The following is an 18,625-nucleotide window of genomic DNA, read 5'->3' on the forward strand; positions in this document are numbered from 1 at the left end:
CTGACGGTTCTCGGTCGCCTGCATAGCCGGCATGGACTTGGAACGTTTCGTAGACGGCCCTCGATGGCAAGCCAGCATTGCCTCATATGGGGCAAGGGTATAAGCTGCGACCCTGCTTAGACAGAGATTGGTCAATGGATGCGCCCTTCTTGTATCGCTCGCTGTATAAATGCCTAGTCCGGCGTTGACATGGACACCAACAGCTTTTGGATCGAGACTGTGGCGATGTGGAAGGCTGAATCGAGTCCCCGAGAGGCTCGTTGCCGGCTCGATAACTCGAGTGCTGGCTTGTTTGCCCAATATGACGTCTTTTCGCATGTATAACATGGGAATGCCCCCTAATAGTCTAAATTACTTTTATTTTCCGCTACCCATATATCACTCGCTGTTAATGCACACCTTTTCATGAGTGCTGGCCGCAAGACTATGCCCTAAATGCTGCGCAAACGAGTCATCGCCCTCTTAACCTTGCTCCTAGGAAGAGGTATTCTTGCTGATCGGCCCAATGACCAGTCTATCTGCGACTACTACGCCAGTCAACGTTATGGTGCGAGTAATAGCACGACGCAGCTGCGTCTAATGCAGGGCATCGTTGCCTATGCCTACGCCGGTGGCAATACGCTCCCAAACCCGGCAACAAACAGTACAGGAATTTTCAACCCCGGACAGTTTAACGGCTACAATGTGTACCTACGGCCGTGGTTTGACGGATCAAGTATGGTGACGCCCCAGTACATTTCCAACCAGTCTAAACTGACGGCACCCAACAGAGGCAACGACGAACCTGAATAACCAAGCCGTTGGGGTCGACTGGCTTGACGGCGGCGGCACTGAACCGCTCATTGCCTTCTTGAACGGCTCTACCAAGTCTGCGGACATTAAAAACGGAACAAATCAATAGTAAGCTCCATATCCCTCTGTGTTTCTCTGCCCCTCCGGCTCGACCTAGAATACAGTCACTTATTCGTCTTCTTTCAACTAGTAAATTATTCACTCATTGGTACTACGTCTTTGGCAAAATCTACAGCTGCAGCCAATACAAGACCTTTCTCGACTCGAGCTTCACTCCCCTTACCCCAGCCTACGTCCACAGATTCATGGACCTGAACCAGACCGAGGTCGGCTACTTTATCGAGCAGCTCATCGCCGCCAGCAAGTACTACGGCTTCTCCGACACGGACGCCGCGACGCTGTCCACCTTCATGAACGCGAGGTACAACATCCGCTGCGCGCCCCCGGCCAACGGCGAGCTCTACTCCATCTGCCTCGCAAACGAATGCCCCCTCGCCGCGCCCGACGCCAACTGCGACGTGTACAACAACATCCAGCCGTACGGCCTCTCCAACGCAACCACCCAGAGCAGCACCCCGACGCCGGTGCTGCCCACAACGTCGACGGCCTCGTCCCCCTCGTCCACTGCGGCGCCTACTGCTCCCGCTGGCGGGTCTTCCAGTCTATCGGGGGGTGCTATAGCGGGCATTGCTATTGGCGCCGCGGCCGCTTCCCTCCTCACGGCTGGCATGTGGCTGTTCTTCCGGCGTAAGAGACGGGCCAAGGCTGAGACGCCGCTCACGGCCGAGGTGTCGGATGCCAGGTCCTCGTCGGGGTTCGTGCCGCAGTCGGCGTACGGCGCGAATCGGCACGGCAGCTACTCTAGTCATAGTCCGTATGTGTTTGCCGCGTCTACGACGGACAGTCACCCGCCTACTGCGGTGGAATGGGCGCCGCCGCAGGAGCTGGATGCGGAAAACCCGCCCCGGGTTCCGATGTATTACACCAAATATGCACAATGATGGTGTGTTGATCCTCGTTTGTGTATGTCGATTACAGAAGGAATCCGGCTGATCTGTCTGAGGGCCGATATTGCGGAGCGCGAATGGCGCTGCTTGAAGCACGTAAATTCAGCCCTTGTGCTGCTACACGCCTCTTGATTGGGAAATGGTCAGTATTGGGTACATGTTGCGGTGAGAAATACGACCTGAGCGTGGCTACACAGTGTGCCTACATATATTCTTACTTGGACTGATGAGGCAACAGAGTTCTATATGCTGCGACTTGTGGATATATACAGAGCTACGTTGGGGCGGATAAGAAGCAGACACTTCAGTTTGAAGAACCTATGTGTAGCGTAGAATGTAGGAAAGCGGACATGTCAGCATCGTAGGTTATTACAGCGGAGTCAGCAGGCATTTACCCGCTGTCGGGTTATTCAACGTCATCTTTCCCGAGGCTATGCTGTATGATACAGGTGAGCAAATCCTCGTCGCCCAGAATGTATGAACAAGTGTGGACTACGTCTGTCAAATGCCATACCGGCATGTTGAACATGTTCCCTGTTTGCATGTCCATGTTTTTAGGACTGGAAGACGATTTGATGAAAAAGATTGTCAGCTAAGCGAGATGTTGGGAATTCCCTTTTTAACAATGGGAGGGAGCAACATGCGGTTAACTACACGACCGGCTGCCATGGGCGTGGAATGCAGACTTTGACCCTCGCCAGCATGTCGTCTTTTGGGCCCGAAATGCTTTTCCTTCTGGCAATATTAGGTCCTGGGAATAATACAACAAATCTCAGTCCGAAGCTGCCGCCGGGCGTTCCGATTGGGGCAGCGCAGGCAGCGAGGCAGATACCCCGGCTGCTGCACGTATGTGGCGAGGCGCACGATGGCAAGCACTGTCTTGAAGAGCGCTTCGAAACTATGCTATTGCAATGCATTGATTTGCAACATGGCGCGGCTTGAAGCGGTGGGATAGAGGATGAGCCGGGGTGGGATGAAAACAGCGTCTTATCGAGGGCACGTCCGGCTATATAACCGTTATTGGGAAGCCGAACCTATATAACATGCACGGCATATAAAGCCCACAGTATCGCACCCACTCCGCCACCATCTGAAAACCGAGCTTTCCCAGTGGAATTTCGCAATGTCTCTGCACGATGCGTGGCCACGGGAATCGGCGTCCAGCATCCGCCAACCCCGGCGGATCCGGAACGCACTGGTCGTGGAACCGCGGCGACGAGGTTACGTCGCCGCAGGTAACTGATTCAACATTGTCAGGACATATTGACAAATCTTCTCCCGGGGGCTTCGCGGCCCAATGCCTGGGCAAACTTTGTCGAGTACACAACGCGGTGAGCTCGCACACTCTATGACCATCCAGGGACTCGCTGCTGCTCAGCGCGACTGTCACCATTTCACGGGTGCGACGGCAAGTCAGAGCCGTTTGACTAAATATCCAGTCAGCGATTGCGCCATGATGAAGAGAAGATTGAAACTCATGGGCTCCAGCCTCCCCGGAGCTGCGGCCCTTGGCACTCCCCAATGCCCACTGCTCCCCCGGATAATCCAATCAAAGCATCAAGTTTCAAAGACAACCAGACCGCCGCGACGTTGACCAAGGTTCAACGTTCTCTCATCTCCATAGGACTGGGGGTTGGGGAGCCGCACGCCTTTGTATGCACAAAACGCAGCTAGTCTTCTCGAGTCGATGCCGCCCAGTTTGACGGCAACTGGAGCCGTTGCATTAGCCGACGGGGTCAATAGTTGGCGCCTATACGAATTGAATCTTCTTATATCCTGCCGCCACGGCAGCACACCAATCCGGCAGTCGCTTTTATAAATAGAGTTTCAACTCACATGCTGGCTGTAGGGGTTCGCCCACTCCTCGTCTACCCTTTCCCTTTCTGCCGCCGTACGGGCAGGCACAGCGACGTGAAACCTGCGGCATCGAAATTCCTACGGACCGCGAATAAGCGCAGCCGTTTAGAGGTTTGGTACCAGGCATTTTGCATGTGATAAACCGTCGGGCTGTAGATGCCCACCGGGGTAGGTGGTTGAGCCAGTCATGTTTCAGTCACCATGTTATTCAGCGTGCCTTTGCACTAAATAGTTCCATAGAAGATTCCTTGGGAAATTTTAGCCTGTTTAGCCAAATACACTTTCAACTATCCCTGCAGACCGTGTCATCCCATTCGGAAGCTCGAGATACGGCCGACTATATGGTCGTAAAATCGCACGGCTCGTCCAATGGGACACTAGGTAAAGGATTGACAATGCTATCCAGTCAACGGCGTCATCCCCCGCATTGTGACGGTTCCTCAGGCGATCAACCACTTGCGGTGATAACATTGAGAAAATGCCCCTAGACTCGGATCAGGAGGCCTTCGCCCTGATAAGCGAAGAGTTGCGAGGCAAGCCACCCCTGGCCTTCAATGTTGGAATACAACGCTAGCCAGGGGTCGCGTTAATGCCTCATTAAGACTTGGCCGCCGAGACTAAGACGTTTCCACTTGTTTGATCGACGATGCTTATCCGAAAGATACGAGGGGACAGTCAGTGTCCACTGTTGCGAGAGTGGACGCGCGACGCAAGTCTGTGCAAGAAGGCCCCCAGGGCTTCGGACAATACCATGATGAAATGGATAATAGATCGCGGCTTTGTTTTCATCTGAACATTTTTAAAAGTCCATCTCCGAAGCCATTGTCGCGCACTGGCGCGCTCACTCGAAATGGCGGCGACGTCATACCGTCCCGGCTGCTGGATGGAAAAAGTTGAAACCTACACCGCAACAAAGACGCGCGCGACAAACACGAGAGCCAAGTTTTTCACGTCTCTCCCCAGCGAGCACGGGGATGTGGGATTTTCAAACTGGGGAAAGGCGGCAATCAGCAATCTCGTCCCCGCCGAAAAGGGAATTTAGTTTGGCACCATCGCGATCCGTCACACCGACCCATGTCGCGGATCATTACCTGCAGCGGAAGCAATGCAGTCTCTGACTCGCGTCTTGATATCAGGCCAAATCTTGCTTCTCTTAGCTGCCGAGATATACTACATGTAAGATCAGTCACCATGACGGCATCGGCGCGCCGGGCGCTGGCCCACGTTTCATAGTCGCACGCCGTGCCATGTGCCGCTCGCCACTCGCCATTCGCTCGCTTTTACGGGTCGGGATAACTCTCGTAGAGGCTACCGAATACTAGGGGTTGAGATTGATGATGTGTAAAACAAGCTTTCCGTACGAAGACGCCACGGTGGGTTCGCAGAGTTGTCAACTTGTCGGTCTGTCTCTGCTGTACATACATACACTCTAGTTTGCTCGGTAGAAGGAGAAGAGAGCACAGACGCAGACTTTATCCTTGTCGTTGTTTTATTCTTGTCTGGTTTAAGCTTGATTGCCAATGACCTCACCGGCGTGTGGCCCGTCGAGTCAGGTTCACAAAGTTAAACTCGCACCTAGTCTCGGCCGCATCAGCTACGTCACTGTCGATATGAGCGCTCTGCTGCCTGGCGTAAGGGCTCCTCGGCCGGTCCTGACGACGAGGCCGACGGCCAGCAGCAGCGCGCCGACGGCCTCGCATTCTGGTCGGGGCTATAATAGGTTCTTACACGTTGTGAAACGAGGCCCCCTGGGCAACCACGGATAAATTGGCGGCTATTTATTAGCAAGCCTGGGGTCAGCACGATTGTTCCATGGATTGTTTGCACGCGCAGCAGCTTCGCTGAGCGCCCGACTCGAGTGACTGGTCCATCGGCTCTCTTCCGATGGGGGATATCCCTGCGGAACCGAGAGACCTTGGCATCAATCGGTCAGTCGGTTTTGACCAACTTTCATGCATGAACCAGCTCCGCTTTTGGCACAAAAATGATTCATGTTCTTGTGTGTAACTGCCCAAAGGCAGCTCTCGCCAATGCCCTCGTGCGGCATAGTGGCCTGTCATGGTGCAACCTACTCTTCGCATTACGCTTAACCATGCGGGTTCAGTGTGATGCCGTGATGCTACCTTGGTGGGGGAACCATGCAAACGAGCACTTGCTGTAGGTGTTCTCATGGATGGCCGTCAATATGCAGTACTACTCTGCTTGAAGTTCGGACGCGTGGGATGAATGCAACGCTGGATATGTAGTCCCTTTTTTTTTTCAGCCGGCCTTTACTTGAGGTTCGGACAACGTTTATAAAACCTGTTCGTCCTTGATGCGGTTCAGGTTGCTTGAGCCAGGAAAACCTCACGTCTCAGCGTGCCTTTTCCATCATTCTCCTAGCCATCATTTGCAAAAGCTGTAACCATGGGGCTTTCTGACGGAGCTGGGCTGATTTCGGCATCCGTTGCCAAGTTTGCAACCCAATTACACAACACCCCCTCCATAGACTTGTCTCCCTCACGACTCGTGCTTTTTCTGCTGATAGGCTCGGCGGCAGTCTATATCCTGTGGATAAGACAGTCGGCGCTACGAAAATTCCCTGGCCCTCCTGTCTGGCCAATCATCGGCAACCTGCCGTCCATCTATCGTCAACATGCGGAAAGGCAATTCCTTGAATGGTCAGCCGTATACGGCGACGTCATCGAAGTGCAGTTTGGAAACCTGCCAGTGATTGTTGTGAACACAGCCGCAGCGGCCAAGAGCATCTTCACCGGCAGCGCAGCAGCCTTGTCATCGCGCCCTATATTCCATACATTCCACCAGGTACGGTGCCTGTCGTCATCCCGTCCCAACCAACACCCCAACTAACAACAGAGAAACTAGCTCATTGCTGGAACCCTCGGACCTACTATTGGAACTGCCGGGTACGGAGATGCCCTGAAAAGAGGCCGCAAGGCGACGGCCGCGGAACTCAGCAAGCCCGCCGTCAAGGCCAACCTGGACAAGATTGATCTAGAGACGCGGCATCTGGTGGACGAGCTCAACTGCTACGGGTGCGAGGGACACAGCCCGGTCGAAGTCTCCAAAGTCATCAAGAGACTCACACTCAGTCTGTCCCTGGGCATCTGCTACGGCCGACGAATGTACCTCGGCGACCCCCTCACCCAGGAGATCATCTACATCGAGGACCAGATCCTCCGTCTGCGAAGCATGACGGACAACCTCCAGGACTACATATCCATATTCCGAGTGTGGCCCTTCAACACATATCAACAGGGCGCCACCGGGCTCCGTGAGCGCAGAGACGAATACGTCGGCCGGCTGAACCGCGAGATTGAGGAGAAGATGAAGGAAGGCAGCCACGAAGAGTGTCTCTACACCAAAAACTTCGACAGCCCCCATCCCCTCCCGACAAAGGAGCTCTCCACCGTGCTTCTTACCTTCTTGTCCGGCGGGCTAGCCACGGCCAGCAACACCATGCACTGGAGTCTTACGCTTCTTGCGGCACGGCCGGAAATCCAGGAAACTGCTTACAAGGCGATTCGCGAAGTCTACCCCGACAACAAGCAGCTCTTCGACTCTGTGTACAAGGACACGGAAGAGGTGCAATATATATCAGCCCTGGTCCGCGAGTGTCTAAGGTGCGACTGTCATGGTATTGTGTGCTTCATTGTAGCCGTTGCTAACTTATGTACTCCAGATACTACACGCCGTCGCGACTCGCCCTCCCTCGCTTAGCTGTCCAGGACATCCAGCACGAAGGCAGGACGATATCCGAGGGAGACACCGTCATCCTGAACACGTATGCATGCAATAGAGGTCAGTGTCCCCGTCTCCGAGATAAAAGTCGTGAGCTTACGTCCCCTAGATGCCAAGGTATACGGCGACCCGTTCAACTTCCGCCCCGAGCGGTGGCTGGAGAACCCCGATCTTCCCATTTTCAGCTACGGCCTGGGATACCGCATGTGTGCGGGCTATACGCTTGCCAATAGGGAGATTTACATTGTGCTGCTGCGCATCATTGCTAGCTTCAAGATTGGCGCGAGTACGGAGGTCGACGCTGATCCCATCACGGGGTGCTTTGATGCTGCGCACCAGGCTATGGCGCCGAAGAAGTCTGGGCTTCTTTTTGAGCCGAGAGATGCCACGGGGCTGAAAGAGCTTTTGGGAAATGCGGCTGGACGATAAGGTTTGTTTCTGCGGAGTGCCTGGGTGTTGGTAGACCGACGCCTGGGATCTAGTTGGAGGAACGGGGCTGCTAGGCTCGCGACGCAATGTGCGGACAGGTCAACTCTTGCGATGGCTGGATATGGAAAGTAGCTTATAGAGATGCCGAATTAGAGAAAATAGACATTAGAGCCTTTTTAGTCCAACCGTTTTCTGTAGTCCAATTAGTTGCTGTGCAGACGCTATTGTGTGAAGGACTTTGCCTTGAATCTGCTTTCATGTAAGGGATGAACGAATCGAATGAGACGAAACTTATCAGGACATGACATCTCGCTAGCCTTTCCATATGCATGATTCAACAACCGAATATATATACCTCAACACGTGGGTAGGTGGATTTAACTAAATTTAGTGTATATCCTTCTGTAGGACTGGCTCGAATTTAACCTTTAAAATTGCTGAGTGTCTTTTACGGCTGAAACACATAGTCCCTATATCGACTCTTAAGTAAGCTTCAAGTATTACTCCTGCCTTAACGCGTGCCTGAACAGTCCTCGCCGGGCGTGTACTTATAAAGCTCAAGTGTCTGCCGATATATATGCTTGACCTTGAAATCCTCCATAAACATCGCAATATCTCAGAATTTCGAGACGCTGGGGACATGATCAATATAGATAAGATTTACATCCTGGTATCTTGGTGAGACTTTGCAAAAGGGTCAAGCTCGTCTGCCTCGGCAGCCGAGCATCCAACCCTGGGCAGCCAGCCATTTGAAGTGAACAGCATAGGGAGTCCGTTATATAGGACCATTGGGCTCAAGATCGTTGACGGCGCCAGTGTGACGGCGCTGAAAGATAAAGTTACATCAGAACTCATCTTTGTGCAGTCCCAGGCACAATTACCTGTGTGATTGTGGAACATGGGCGAAAACCTCTGGTCTACTACTTAGCCCCAGAACAGAGGCCGCAAGAGATAACTTGATCCGTATTTCATCGAATCTGTTGGATTTCTTCCCAGGGCGTCTCCCTTTATCAATTTGGATGGAAATACGACTTTGGTTGGCGTCGCGGTCGCCGGTGGATCTTGATCTGCTTCTCGACGGAATTGTCCACGTCCAAGACTGCAATCATGAATCTATCATACTGATCCTCAGTCCATTCCGTGGTCATGAAGATAGATAGAATATAATTCGTTTCGGTGTTATCTAGCTACAAAAGATCATAGTGTCAGCAGAAGGTACTCGGGTGGGTAATGAAGTCGATGCTCCCCGTGCCACGTGAAGAAGGCGATGAACCACATGCAGCTGGTTGGATGGATCGAGAGGGCAGGGTAGGATGCACATGTCGTCTCCCGATCATGTCGAGAGACTGGATACACACCGTGCTGTATTCTGGACAGGTCAGGGCTGCCAGTGCGCTCACACCGTCAAGTACTCGCTCGACACAGTCATTGTACACATGAACCATCCATTTTGCCCCTGGCTTTGCCTCCTGCAGATTCTCAGCAGTGAATCACTCCATCCTGTCAAAGAGGTGGTCCGTGTCGAGAAGCCGCTGCATGGCATTCTTGGCGATTCACGATTGTCTCTTCAGCTTGGATGCCCAACAAACAGTCAAGAATTGTGAGCTGTCACTTAAACCCTTAGGCATGGCCGTTTGAAACCGGTGAGTGATGGCCGTGAAGGTCACGCTCTCAAGTTGGGCCAGCCAAGGGTCCATTGCGGCCGGTGCGTGGGATATCACAGCGTGAACTCGGTTCCGAGGCCATGTCCGTCACGAGTTCTTGGTTTTCCAAGAGGAAGGGGGATCAGTGACCACTGAACAGTATATATACATGAAAGGAACGCCTGTGCCTAGGGCTCCTGCCCGGTCATGTGTTCAGTTTATGTAACCTCGAGGTTTCTTTGTCGGTGAAGCCCCTTTGTTGGGCCATGACAGTCCGTGTGGCACACTTTCTCTCCGACGGCATGTGAAACACAGAATCCAAAGGCCTTTCAACCCGTTGTTCAGTGACAGTCGAAGCCACCTGCAGTCTGGCCGCATCCATCAATGCTGCATTCAGGCGTACAGCCAGCGGGATGAGCCTCCGCACTGACATGGTCATTGTTGAGCCTGGGGTTTCACGGCAATGGCCCAACAACAAAGCCAAATAAAGGGCCTTCACCGATAAAGAGACCTAGATGTTACAGAGACTGAACACATGGCCGGGCAGAAGTCCTACGCAGTGGGCACAGACGCTCCCTTTATCTATATATAGTGGTCGCTCGCCCCTTCGTTCCTCTTGGAGAACCAAGGACCTTCACCCTTTGACACCATCTTTGAAAACCGACATGGATTTTTTGGCTGCAAGCATCGCATACCGAACCGCCGTCACAAAATGCCACCCGGGGGACTGCAAAATACAGGACAAGATCCTGTATTGCTCCGCAATTCTCAAGCAGGCCGCGGCCGGGGATTCCGACATACAAGATGCGCGCATGCGCTTTCAGGCATGGCATACCAACTACACCGCTGGCCGAGCGGCCACACCCTCCCTTGACGAGCACCTGCGCGATGCCCCAGACGTTCGAGCCGCCACCCTGGAGTCTCTCGAAGATTTAGTCTCGGCATTCAAATGCGGTACATTTAATCTGTTTAGAGGATGGGATTCATGTGCATGTTCAACTTGCAGCCACGGGCCCTTGCTATTTCCTCTGTATGGTAGGCAGCTTTCCTCGGCATTGCCAGGGCTGGAGACGCTGAGGCTGACAGACACACATAGGAGCAAACAGCTCGGTAGACCGGGCGTTAATGCAAAAGGCTGTTGAGTCTCTGGAACACATCTCCATCTTCCTTGAGATGCCAGCTTCGGTCGATTGGTACAAGAAGGCCAGATATGTCAACGTTGACCATTTCATCCCAATCGACAAAAGTCACATTGACGAGCTGTTCCCAAAAGCAGACCCGGTACTCCGAGACAGGCTGCTGCAGGGTGTACTGAGTCGCAGGAGGGCTCTGCGCTACGCCCGGGAGCATAAGGAGGAATTAGCAAAAGAAGCGCCATGTCCGCAGGATGAAGAGGGAGACGAAAATGAATCATCTGATTGCGACGACGATGAGACCGCGTCCGTCATCTCGGTTTCATCATCACTCTGCTCTGATATGTCCATCCGAGTGCCCCCCATGCCGCCCACGCGCCAGGAGGGGAAGCCTTTCGAATGTCCATACTGCTGCTCAATGACAGAGGCAGAGAATTGAGAAGAATGGAAGTAAGTCGCACAATTCGAACCCTGAGACGAGGCTTCAGCCAAGAGACAAGAGACAAGATACTAATAGACAAATCCAGGAGACATGTATCTTCCGATGTGCTCCCCTACGTGTGCACATTCATTGATTGTGAAGAACTGGGCCGACTATTTGAGAGTCGCGGCGAGTGGTATTTCCACGAGCTCAGTCACCATCGGAGAACCTGGTTCTGCATCCGGGACTGCTTAGAGAAGTTTGACTCCAAGTCAGCTTTTGAAGCCCATTTGAGCGTCGCTCACGGGGAGTTGGGGGGTGTCACCCGGGCCGAGGAGCTCGGGGCGCATAGTACACGACTGCCGGAGCCGGAGACATCGATGTGCCCAATGTGCGGTGACGAGATACGAGATCCCGAACTGGTCATGGAACATATTGGTCGTCATCAAGCCCAGCTCGGCCTGTGGACTCTGCGCAGCATGGGATATTTTGACGATGAGGATGACCAGGAAGGATATGAAGAAGATGAAGAGGATGATGCCGAAATGAGTGACGATGATGACAAGGTTCCGGACAATCCGGCGCCGAGCCAAGACGCGGCCGGCTCCGATTCACCACCTCCCGGATCTACCGAGACGTGGCCTTCATTCGACCGCGAAAGTTACAAAGTAGGGTGGGTTTGCGCTTCGCCAGACGACCTTGCTGCCGCAGTAGCTTGCCTTGACGCAAGACACAAGGCAGTGCAGCCCATCCCCCGAGACGGTAGCTATTACGAGTTCGGTGAGATCAACGGACATCGTATTGTGATATGGTGCTATGGTGCAGACGGGAATCGGCAGGCTTCGGTTGCATGGCCTGCAGCTGAAATGCCATACAAGTTTCCCGGGGTCAAGGTTTATGTATCTGTCGGCATTGGCGCGCGCGTGCCGTCGAGACATGCCAACATTCGGCTTGGGGATGTTGCAGTCGGCTCTTCCGGCACGATGCACTTTGGTATGGGCCAGGATGGACTTTTAGAATTGCAGAGCCGCTCGAATCTCCCACCCCGGCTCCTGCGCAGTACCTTACAAAAGCTATTGGCAGACTCTGAGACTGGACGCTTCCAGCTCCAAGGTGATATCCAATCCATCCTCGACAAGAATCCTCGATTGCGCGACGACTACTCGCGGCCAGATTCGAGCTCAGACAATGGTGGCCGACCAGCCGTCGGACGTTCCGGCCTGATCGTTTCTAGCACCACCATGCTCACGAATGACAACTGCCCAAAGGCGGTGGCGAATACAGAAGAAATCGTCTGTTTCGAAAGCGAAGGTACCGAAATATCGGCATTGGATTGCCTGCTGATACGAGGCATCTGCGAATATGGAGACAGCCACAAGGATAAGCAGTCGCAGCGCTATGCTGCCATGTCGGCGGCAGTATATGCAAGAGCTCTACTGGGATGCACGCCTCCCACCATGATAAAATAGAGTCCAAAACATTCCTCGCCCTAAAGGATGCCTAGACATGTAACTGGACAAACGAGCAATGAAAGATGCTCCAACATGAGGGCGCTGCATCAGAGTAGCGTTTCGGACCAAAGGGCCTGTCTACTTTTCTTTTGTCTATTCAGCTCTACAAGGGAGCCCGAAATCGGCTGGAGGAATACAAAGCCAATCGTTTAAAGGAGATGTACGTTGTGTGGTTAGGACCCAACAGCAACAAAACCCAACAATGGGGCATCGCCGATAAAGGACCTTGAGGTTACAGACTGAACACATGACCGAGGAACCCTAGGCACAAAAGTTCTTTTCATGTATATATATTTGTCACTCGTGCCTTTTTTTCCAAGGGGAGAAGGAGGGACGTTTGACATTCTACGAGATTTTTGTAGAATTCAGTCATTACTGCTCCAAGCCCTTGTCACAATGTACGTCTGTGTGCTCCGTGATGAAGAACCCCTGACCTATAGGCAGACACGCAAACTAAAGCCAGCTGCCATCTCGAGCTGGTCGCGATGATATAAACCACAGCGCTCAAGTTACCAGTACCCTCGTGATACACACGTGTAAAGTGATAGGAACTGGTCTACAGTACAGCGTGATGGGTGAGTGGAATAGTGATTATTAAACTCCAAGACTTAAATGACACATATAGAGTGTTGTTGTTATAAGGTGAAATAATAGTAAGTAGTTAATAATATAGCTGAAAAGGTTAAGCATTATGTTGAAACAACTAATCGTGTTAACTAATATAATGCTTATTATGAATATAACGCCATTGGCGGTTGCGTTCAGAAGGGGAAGTTGTATATAATATGTTTAGGAACAGGACTAGGACTAGGCACTCGACCTGCTGCTTAACAAGATTGTATTCTCTGCCTCTCCCCGTTCTCGTCTCGGCAACATGGCAGTCTCGACACATCCTGATTCTTCCGTCTCATGACCTGGAGAAATAAAGAGCCTATTCACCTCGTCGATGGTTCATTTCCACCAGAGCAGTCCTGCTGCTGGCTAGTCGAACTAGGTTCCATCGGCAATAGACCACCAACACTTGCAGCTACGATACCAGGCATTCCAACAGCCGAAAACATGGGTGAAACCGGCTGCGACTTTGAAGAAACCACCGAGTTACTCCTATCTTCGGGCTTAGTACCAGGATGGAGCTTTCGTCGCTGATGATGCGATGACTTGACCGCATGAGGCACCCCCAATGCCTCACTGAAGGCGCGGATGCGACCGCCCCTGACCTTGCGCAGGAAGTCGAGGTCATCCCTGATACCTGCAAAGACGGAGTTGTATCCCACCGGGCTGGCAGATGGCGCTTTTTTGTCGTTTCCCTTCCTCTTCAGCGGCACACGCAGCCACCGTGGCCAATTCTCCCTCATCCTGTCGCCACAGCTCCGTAAAATGGCATCAGGAAGCAGCCGTATCAAAATACCCACAGGGATGGAGCCGAAACCAAGGCCAACCGAGATGGCCCATTGCTCCCCGGTCAGCCGGACGACGACAAATGCCGCACCGCCCACGTAGATGATGACCAACTGGCCCGCCACCATGACGGACATCATCACCATGAACAGCCAATTGCGGTGCAGGCCCTCGAATATGTTGAGCTGGTTATCAATGCGCCGGCTATTGATCAGCTTGAAGATCTGCATAAACACGAAGACGTTGAATATCAGCGTCCGTAGCTGAGCCTCGGGATAGCCTAGGAAACCAGGACCCGCAAACCACAGCACGAAACAGACAACCAGCTGGTAGACGGACTGGCCAATAATCATCTTCCACATGGTCAGGGTGATGAGAGAGGCGCGCCGCGGCTCAGGCCTGCGGCGGAGAATACTTCCTGCCGGCGGGTCGGTCGCAAGGGCAAGGGCAGCAAAGGTGTCCATGATGAGGTTCACCCAGAGCAGCTGCACGGCGTTGAGGACCGACGTCTCGTTGCCGTCAGATACGGCCGAGACAAAGGTGACGAGGACCGCTGTGATGTTGACGGTGAGTTGGAACTGTAGGAATTTCTTGACCGAGTCGTTGATTGCGCGCCCCCAGCCGAGAGCCTTGACGATGGACGTAAAGTTGTCATCCATCAGGATGATATCCGAAGCCTCCTTGGCCACTTCGGTCCCCGTCATGCCCATGGCAAACCCAACGTCGGCGGCTTTGAGGGCCGGCGCGTCGTTGGTCCCGTCTCCTGTTACGGCGACAATCTCGCCTTGGTCTCTGAGCAGCTTGACCAGAGTGCGTTTATCGTCTGGGCTAGACCGGGCGAGGACACGGATATCCTTGGCCGCGGTTACTTTCTGGTCGTGAGGTAGTTGGCGGAACTGTTGGCCTTCCATGACCAACCCTTGCTCTGGTGGCCGCGTCGTCAAGATGCCACATTCTCTGCCGACTGCTCTGGCTGTTTCGACATTGTCGCCCGTCACCATCTTGACTGAGACTGATGCCGTTCGACAGTCTTGGACTGCAGCAGGAACTCCTTGTCTCACGGGGTCGCGAATCCCTACCACGCCCATCCAGAGCATGTCCTGAAGCACATCCTCCAGCGTGATATCGCCACTGCCAGTCACTGTGTCATTTGTCTGGGGTCTGGGAGGCGGCCACTGCTCGAGGTCACGGTACGCGAGAGCCAGAGTCCGCAGCGACTGCGCTGCAAAGCCGACTATCACGCTTCGAATGGCATCCTTTTGATCCTGCAATAGCGGTGCCCGAGATGCAACTTTGGTCCAGTCATCCATCACGCCACTACACTTCGCCAGCACAACTTCAGGCGCGCCTTTTACAAAAAGTCGATACGTGGTCTTGTCCTTGTGGTTCTCAGTTTCTGGCAGCCGGATCACGGCTCCCATACATTTACGCCGCGAGTTGAAAGGGAAGAGCTGCTCAAGTTGGCAATTGGCACGCTCGGTAAGAATTGGTCCCAGTCCAAAACAATGACGAGCCCAATCGAGCAGCGCCGTCTCTGTTTTCGTCCCAACAAACACCATTTTACCCTTCTCCTCGCGCTCGAAAGCGGTCGTGTTGGCAGCCACAGCCGTCTTCAAGAGCTGTTGAAACTCGGCGTCAAGCCTCGACGACAGCTGTTCCAAAGGGATCAAGGTCTGCTGCTGTCTCGCAACTTGTGGCCCCTTATCTTGCTCTTTTGTTTGTATTGGTGCGTCACCGGCTGGTTCGGGCACCGGGTCACCATGACCAAAGACCAATCCCTCTCGACCGCCGAGTGCCCCCGAGACCACGGTCATGGCGTTTTCCGTCAACGTGCCCGTCTTGTCTGAGCAAATGACGGTGGCGTTTCCCATTGTTTCGCACGATTGAAGATGGCGAACGAGGTTGTTATCCCTGGTCATGCGCTTCGTGGCAAACGCCAACGACAGTGTCACCGCCAGCGGCAAGCCCTCGGGGACCGCAACGACGATGATGGTAATGGACGTGATGAGGATCTGGAGGAAGTCTTGTCCCTTTTGCTCCGGAGACTCCTGGTTGCTGGGCAATCTAGCTAGGAACTCAAACAGGAGCACGAGGAAGAGCAGACAGCCTGCTCCGCCGCCGAGCTTCGCAATGTACCCTAAGAAGCGGCATGAGCCGGTTTATTCCCAAGATTGCGGCACGTTCTCTAGACGCGGACAGTGGATGCTTACCGGCAAGTACATTGAGCTTGGACTGTAAAGGCGTGAGTCCGGAGTCTCCTTGCAGCGACATCATGGTCCGGCCGTGACTCGAATTCGGTCCCACGGATGTGATGAGGAACGAGCCAACTCCGTCCAAAACCTTGGAGCCAGAAATGACAAACGGATCCAATTTTTTGGTATCTGGAGCTTCTTCACGGAGAGCCTGTGAAACATCCTCCGCCGGGACCTTCTTGACCAAGTCTGATTCCCCCGTGGCCGGGGACTCGTCACAACTCAGACTGTGGCCGTCGATGAAGACACCGTCCACGGGAACGACATCCCCTGGTTCCAGGAGCATGACGTCGCCGACAAGCACGTCATGAACAGAGATGGTCATAGGTCTACCGGAGCGGATGACCTTGACAAGGCGATCCTCCTTCTTCACGTTGAGTTTTCGAAATTGCCGCTCCTTCTGCCAATCGTTGAGCGCGCCGGCCACAACGACAATGGCAATGGCGACAATGATGGCCACTCCTTCAACCCACTCGACCTTGGCACCTTGATGCTCCGTTTGACCAAATGTTTGGTATAGCCCAAGAGCAAGAGAGATGACGGCCGCGATGCAGAGAAGTATGAGCACTCTGTCTTGCAGCGCAATCCAGGCTAGCTGAAGAAACGACTTTGACTTTCGCTCTGGCAGCCGGTTTTCGCCAAAGACTCGCTTCCTGTCGGCAAAGGCGGCGTCTGGTCCATCCTTTGGTAGAACAGGCGGTGGATTCGGATCATGCTGGCTGTGCGTGGGGGAGCCATGGGATGGGAGAGTCGACGTTGCCTGGTCAAATGTGATCGGGCTGGAAACATGTCGCTCGTCGACGCTCAGGCCACCTTGGCGATGGCTCTGGAGGCCCTTTTCAAGTCCGGGGAGTCCTCCTAGGGCTACGAAAGCGGCGAGACTTTTTGGATTTATAAGCTTCGCCAACTGGCCGGGGCAGAAGGCGAATGGGTTGTTTTCGATATTGAATAATGCTTCTTCACCGGGATCAGGCCACAGAACCGAGGCACTGGACTTGTTTATATCATGCAAGGGGCTCAAATTATCCCCTGTACGTCTGTTACTAGAATCGCCGTCGGAAATCGTGGGCTTGGAAGAGCTCCGAGGGCTGCTTGTCGGTGTCGGGGTAGGGACGTCTAGAGTATTGGACGTGGCGTTCGACCGGGATTGTAATGCGGATGGATTATCTTCAGAAACACTTAATAATAGTTGCCATTGAACTGGGAATTTCAGATTCAGTACCTCCATGGTTATGCTGAATGGCCGAGACGTCGACCCTAATGGCAGGGGCAAGCGGCCGCTTCAAAATCTGCGACATGTTTGACGAGGTGAAGCCGATGCTTCTCACGCCATGATGCTATTGTCGTCAGGTTGTAAGGGGGGCATGATGATCAATGTCTGCAAGGTCTGGCGGGACATTTTTCATCATACTGGTGGCGAACGCGGCGACAGTGGTCATGCCATCATGCGCTCCTCGCCCCCAGTCGATTTCCGTGCTAAGTGAAGCCTTTGGACCAAGCGTATATTAAGCCTTGTGCCACCGGCTTGTCAATTCCTGTTTGGGCGTCTTGGCAAACTATGTTGCATCGTTTGCGACGAGCTTAAGAAGCGGGTTGTGGAGGCGCAGTCAAGACTCAAAAGCCACAGCGTGCATCACCTGGTCCCAGGCAATGTAATGTCACAACGGCCAGAAAGTCTGGAATGCAATAGATTGGCTGTGAATAACAAATTTGGAGAGAAACGAAGCATCGGCTTGACACCTTGGGCAGACGACGTCAGTCCAGTCTAGTATACGGGCCACCCATCCAAGGTAACACAGCCAAAGTCGTCGTCGGGCGATCTGATTCGGCCCCCAGTAAAGATATGTGCAATGAGAGTCGGATTATTTGCAGCTTGAAAGTCAGGTTGGGTTTGACTGGGAGTGACTCGCCGGGGATCGCGCTTTACGTGACCAGCTGGAAACCACGTGCTCAGAGACTTGACATGCTTGAGTAACAGCCACGATTATGCAAAAGGAAGACGAGAGGCAGTGATGTAGGCTTGGTTAATTTTCGTTCGGGATCGCCTTCGTTGAGTGCCAGAAAGAGCCAAAACCACAGCTTATGCGTATATATAATTGTGTAGAGGACTTTGCGAGTGTCCAAAGGTGATTTGGGGTTGTACTCAGCTTATATGCGACACTTTTACAAACACGGCATCCAGAATGAAGAGTTTAACAAATTGTGCATCCTCTCAGCTAGTATGGCTGTAACACGTCGTTCAAGAAACACGCAAAGAATCAATATAGGAACCAACTACCTAAATAACGTAACTAAACGTATTGTCCTGCCTGTAGGTCACAACTATTCAAGGGCAATCAGACAGCGGAATAATATGAGTGCTTTTCCGATGTGAATGGTGTAGAATCCAGAGTCACCGCAGACTTTGTAAGCAGCTTGTGTCCCTTTTTCAGCCGCCAATT

At 53.1% G+C, this 18,625-nt stretch overlaps 4 protein-coding genes across 4 annotated transcripts; 3 read left to right on the plus strand and 1 right to left on the minus strand.

Annotated features, from left to right (window-relative positions):
- Positions 1 to 435: 435 nt before the first annotated feature.
- On the plus strand, positions 436 to 1,793 carry G6M90_00g104230 (uncharacterized protein; the record flags this gene model as incomplete). The annotated part of the gene is made up of 3 exons (XM_066131638.1): positions 436 to 715; positions 771 to 900; positions 983 to 1,793. 3 exons carry the CDS (start codon positions 436 to 438, stop codon positions 1,791 to 1,793), a joined length of 1,221 nt encoding a protein of 406 aa, XP_065987608.1.
- A 4,269-nt stretch (positions 1,794 to 6,062) lies between these two features.
- On the plus strand, positions 6,063 to 7,826 carry phacB_3 (3-hydroxyphenylacetate 6-hydroxylase; the record flags this gene model as incomplete). Its single annotated transcript, XM_014685934.1, has 4 exons — positions 6,063 to 6,461; positions 6,522 to 7,279; positions 7,339 to 7,457; positions 7,507 to 7,826. The coding sequence occupies 4 exons, from the start codon at positions 6,063 to 6,065 to the stop codon at positions 7,824 to 7,826; spliced, it is 1,596 nt and encodes a 531-aa protein (XP_014541420.1).
- Positions 7,827 to 10,134: 2,308 nt separating this feature from the next.
- Positions 10,135 to 12,492, plus strand: G6M90_00g104250 (uncharacterized protein; the record flags this gene model as incomplete). Its single annotated transcript, XM_014685935.1, has 3 exons — positions 10,135 to 10,423; positions 10,566 to 10,908; positions 11,130 to 12,492. The coding sequence occupies 3 exons, from the start codon at positions 10,135 to 10,137 to the stop codon at positions 12,490 to 12,492; spliced, it is 1,995 nt and encodes a 664-aa protein (XP_014541421.1).
- A 977-nt stretch (positions 12,493 to 13,469) lies between these two features.
- Positions 13,470 to 17,482, minus strand: pmc1_4 (Calcium-transporting ATPase 2; the record flags this gene model as incomplete). The annotated part of the gene is made up of 3 exons (XM_066131639.1): positions 13,470 to 16,069; positions 16,143 to 17,351; positions 17,407 to 17,482. 3 exons carry the CDS (start codon positions 17,480 to 17,482, stop codon positions 13,470 to 13,472), a joined length of 3,885 nt encoding a protein of 1,294 aa, XP_065987716.1.
- Positions 17,483 to 18,625: the final 1,143 nt, after the last annotated feature.

Source organism: Metarhizium brunneum, chromosome 6 (assembly GCF_013426205.1).
Source record: "Metarhizium brunneum chromosome 6, complete sequence".
Lineage (NCBI taxonomy): Eukaryota > Fungi > Ascomycota > Sordariomycetes > Hypocreales > Clavicipitaceae > Metarhizium > Metarhizium brunneum.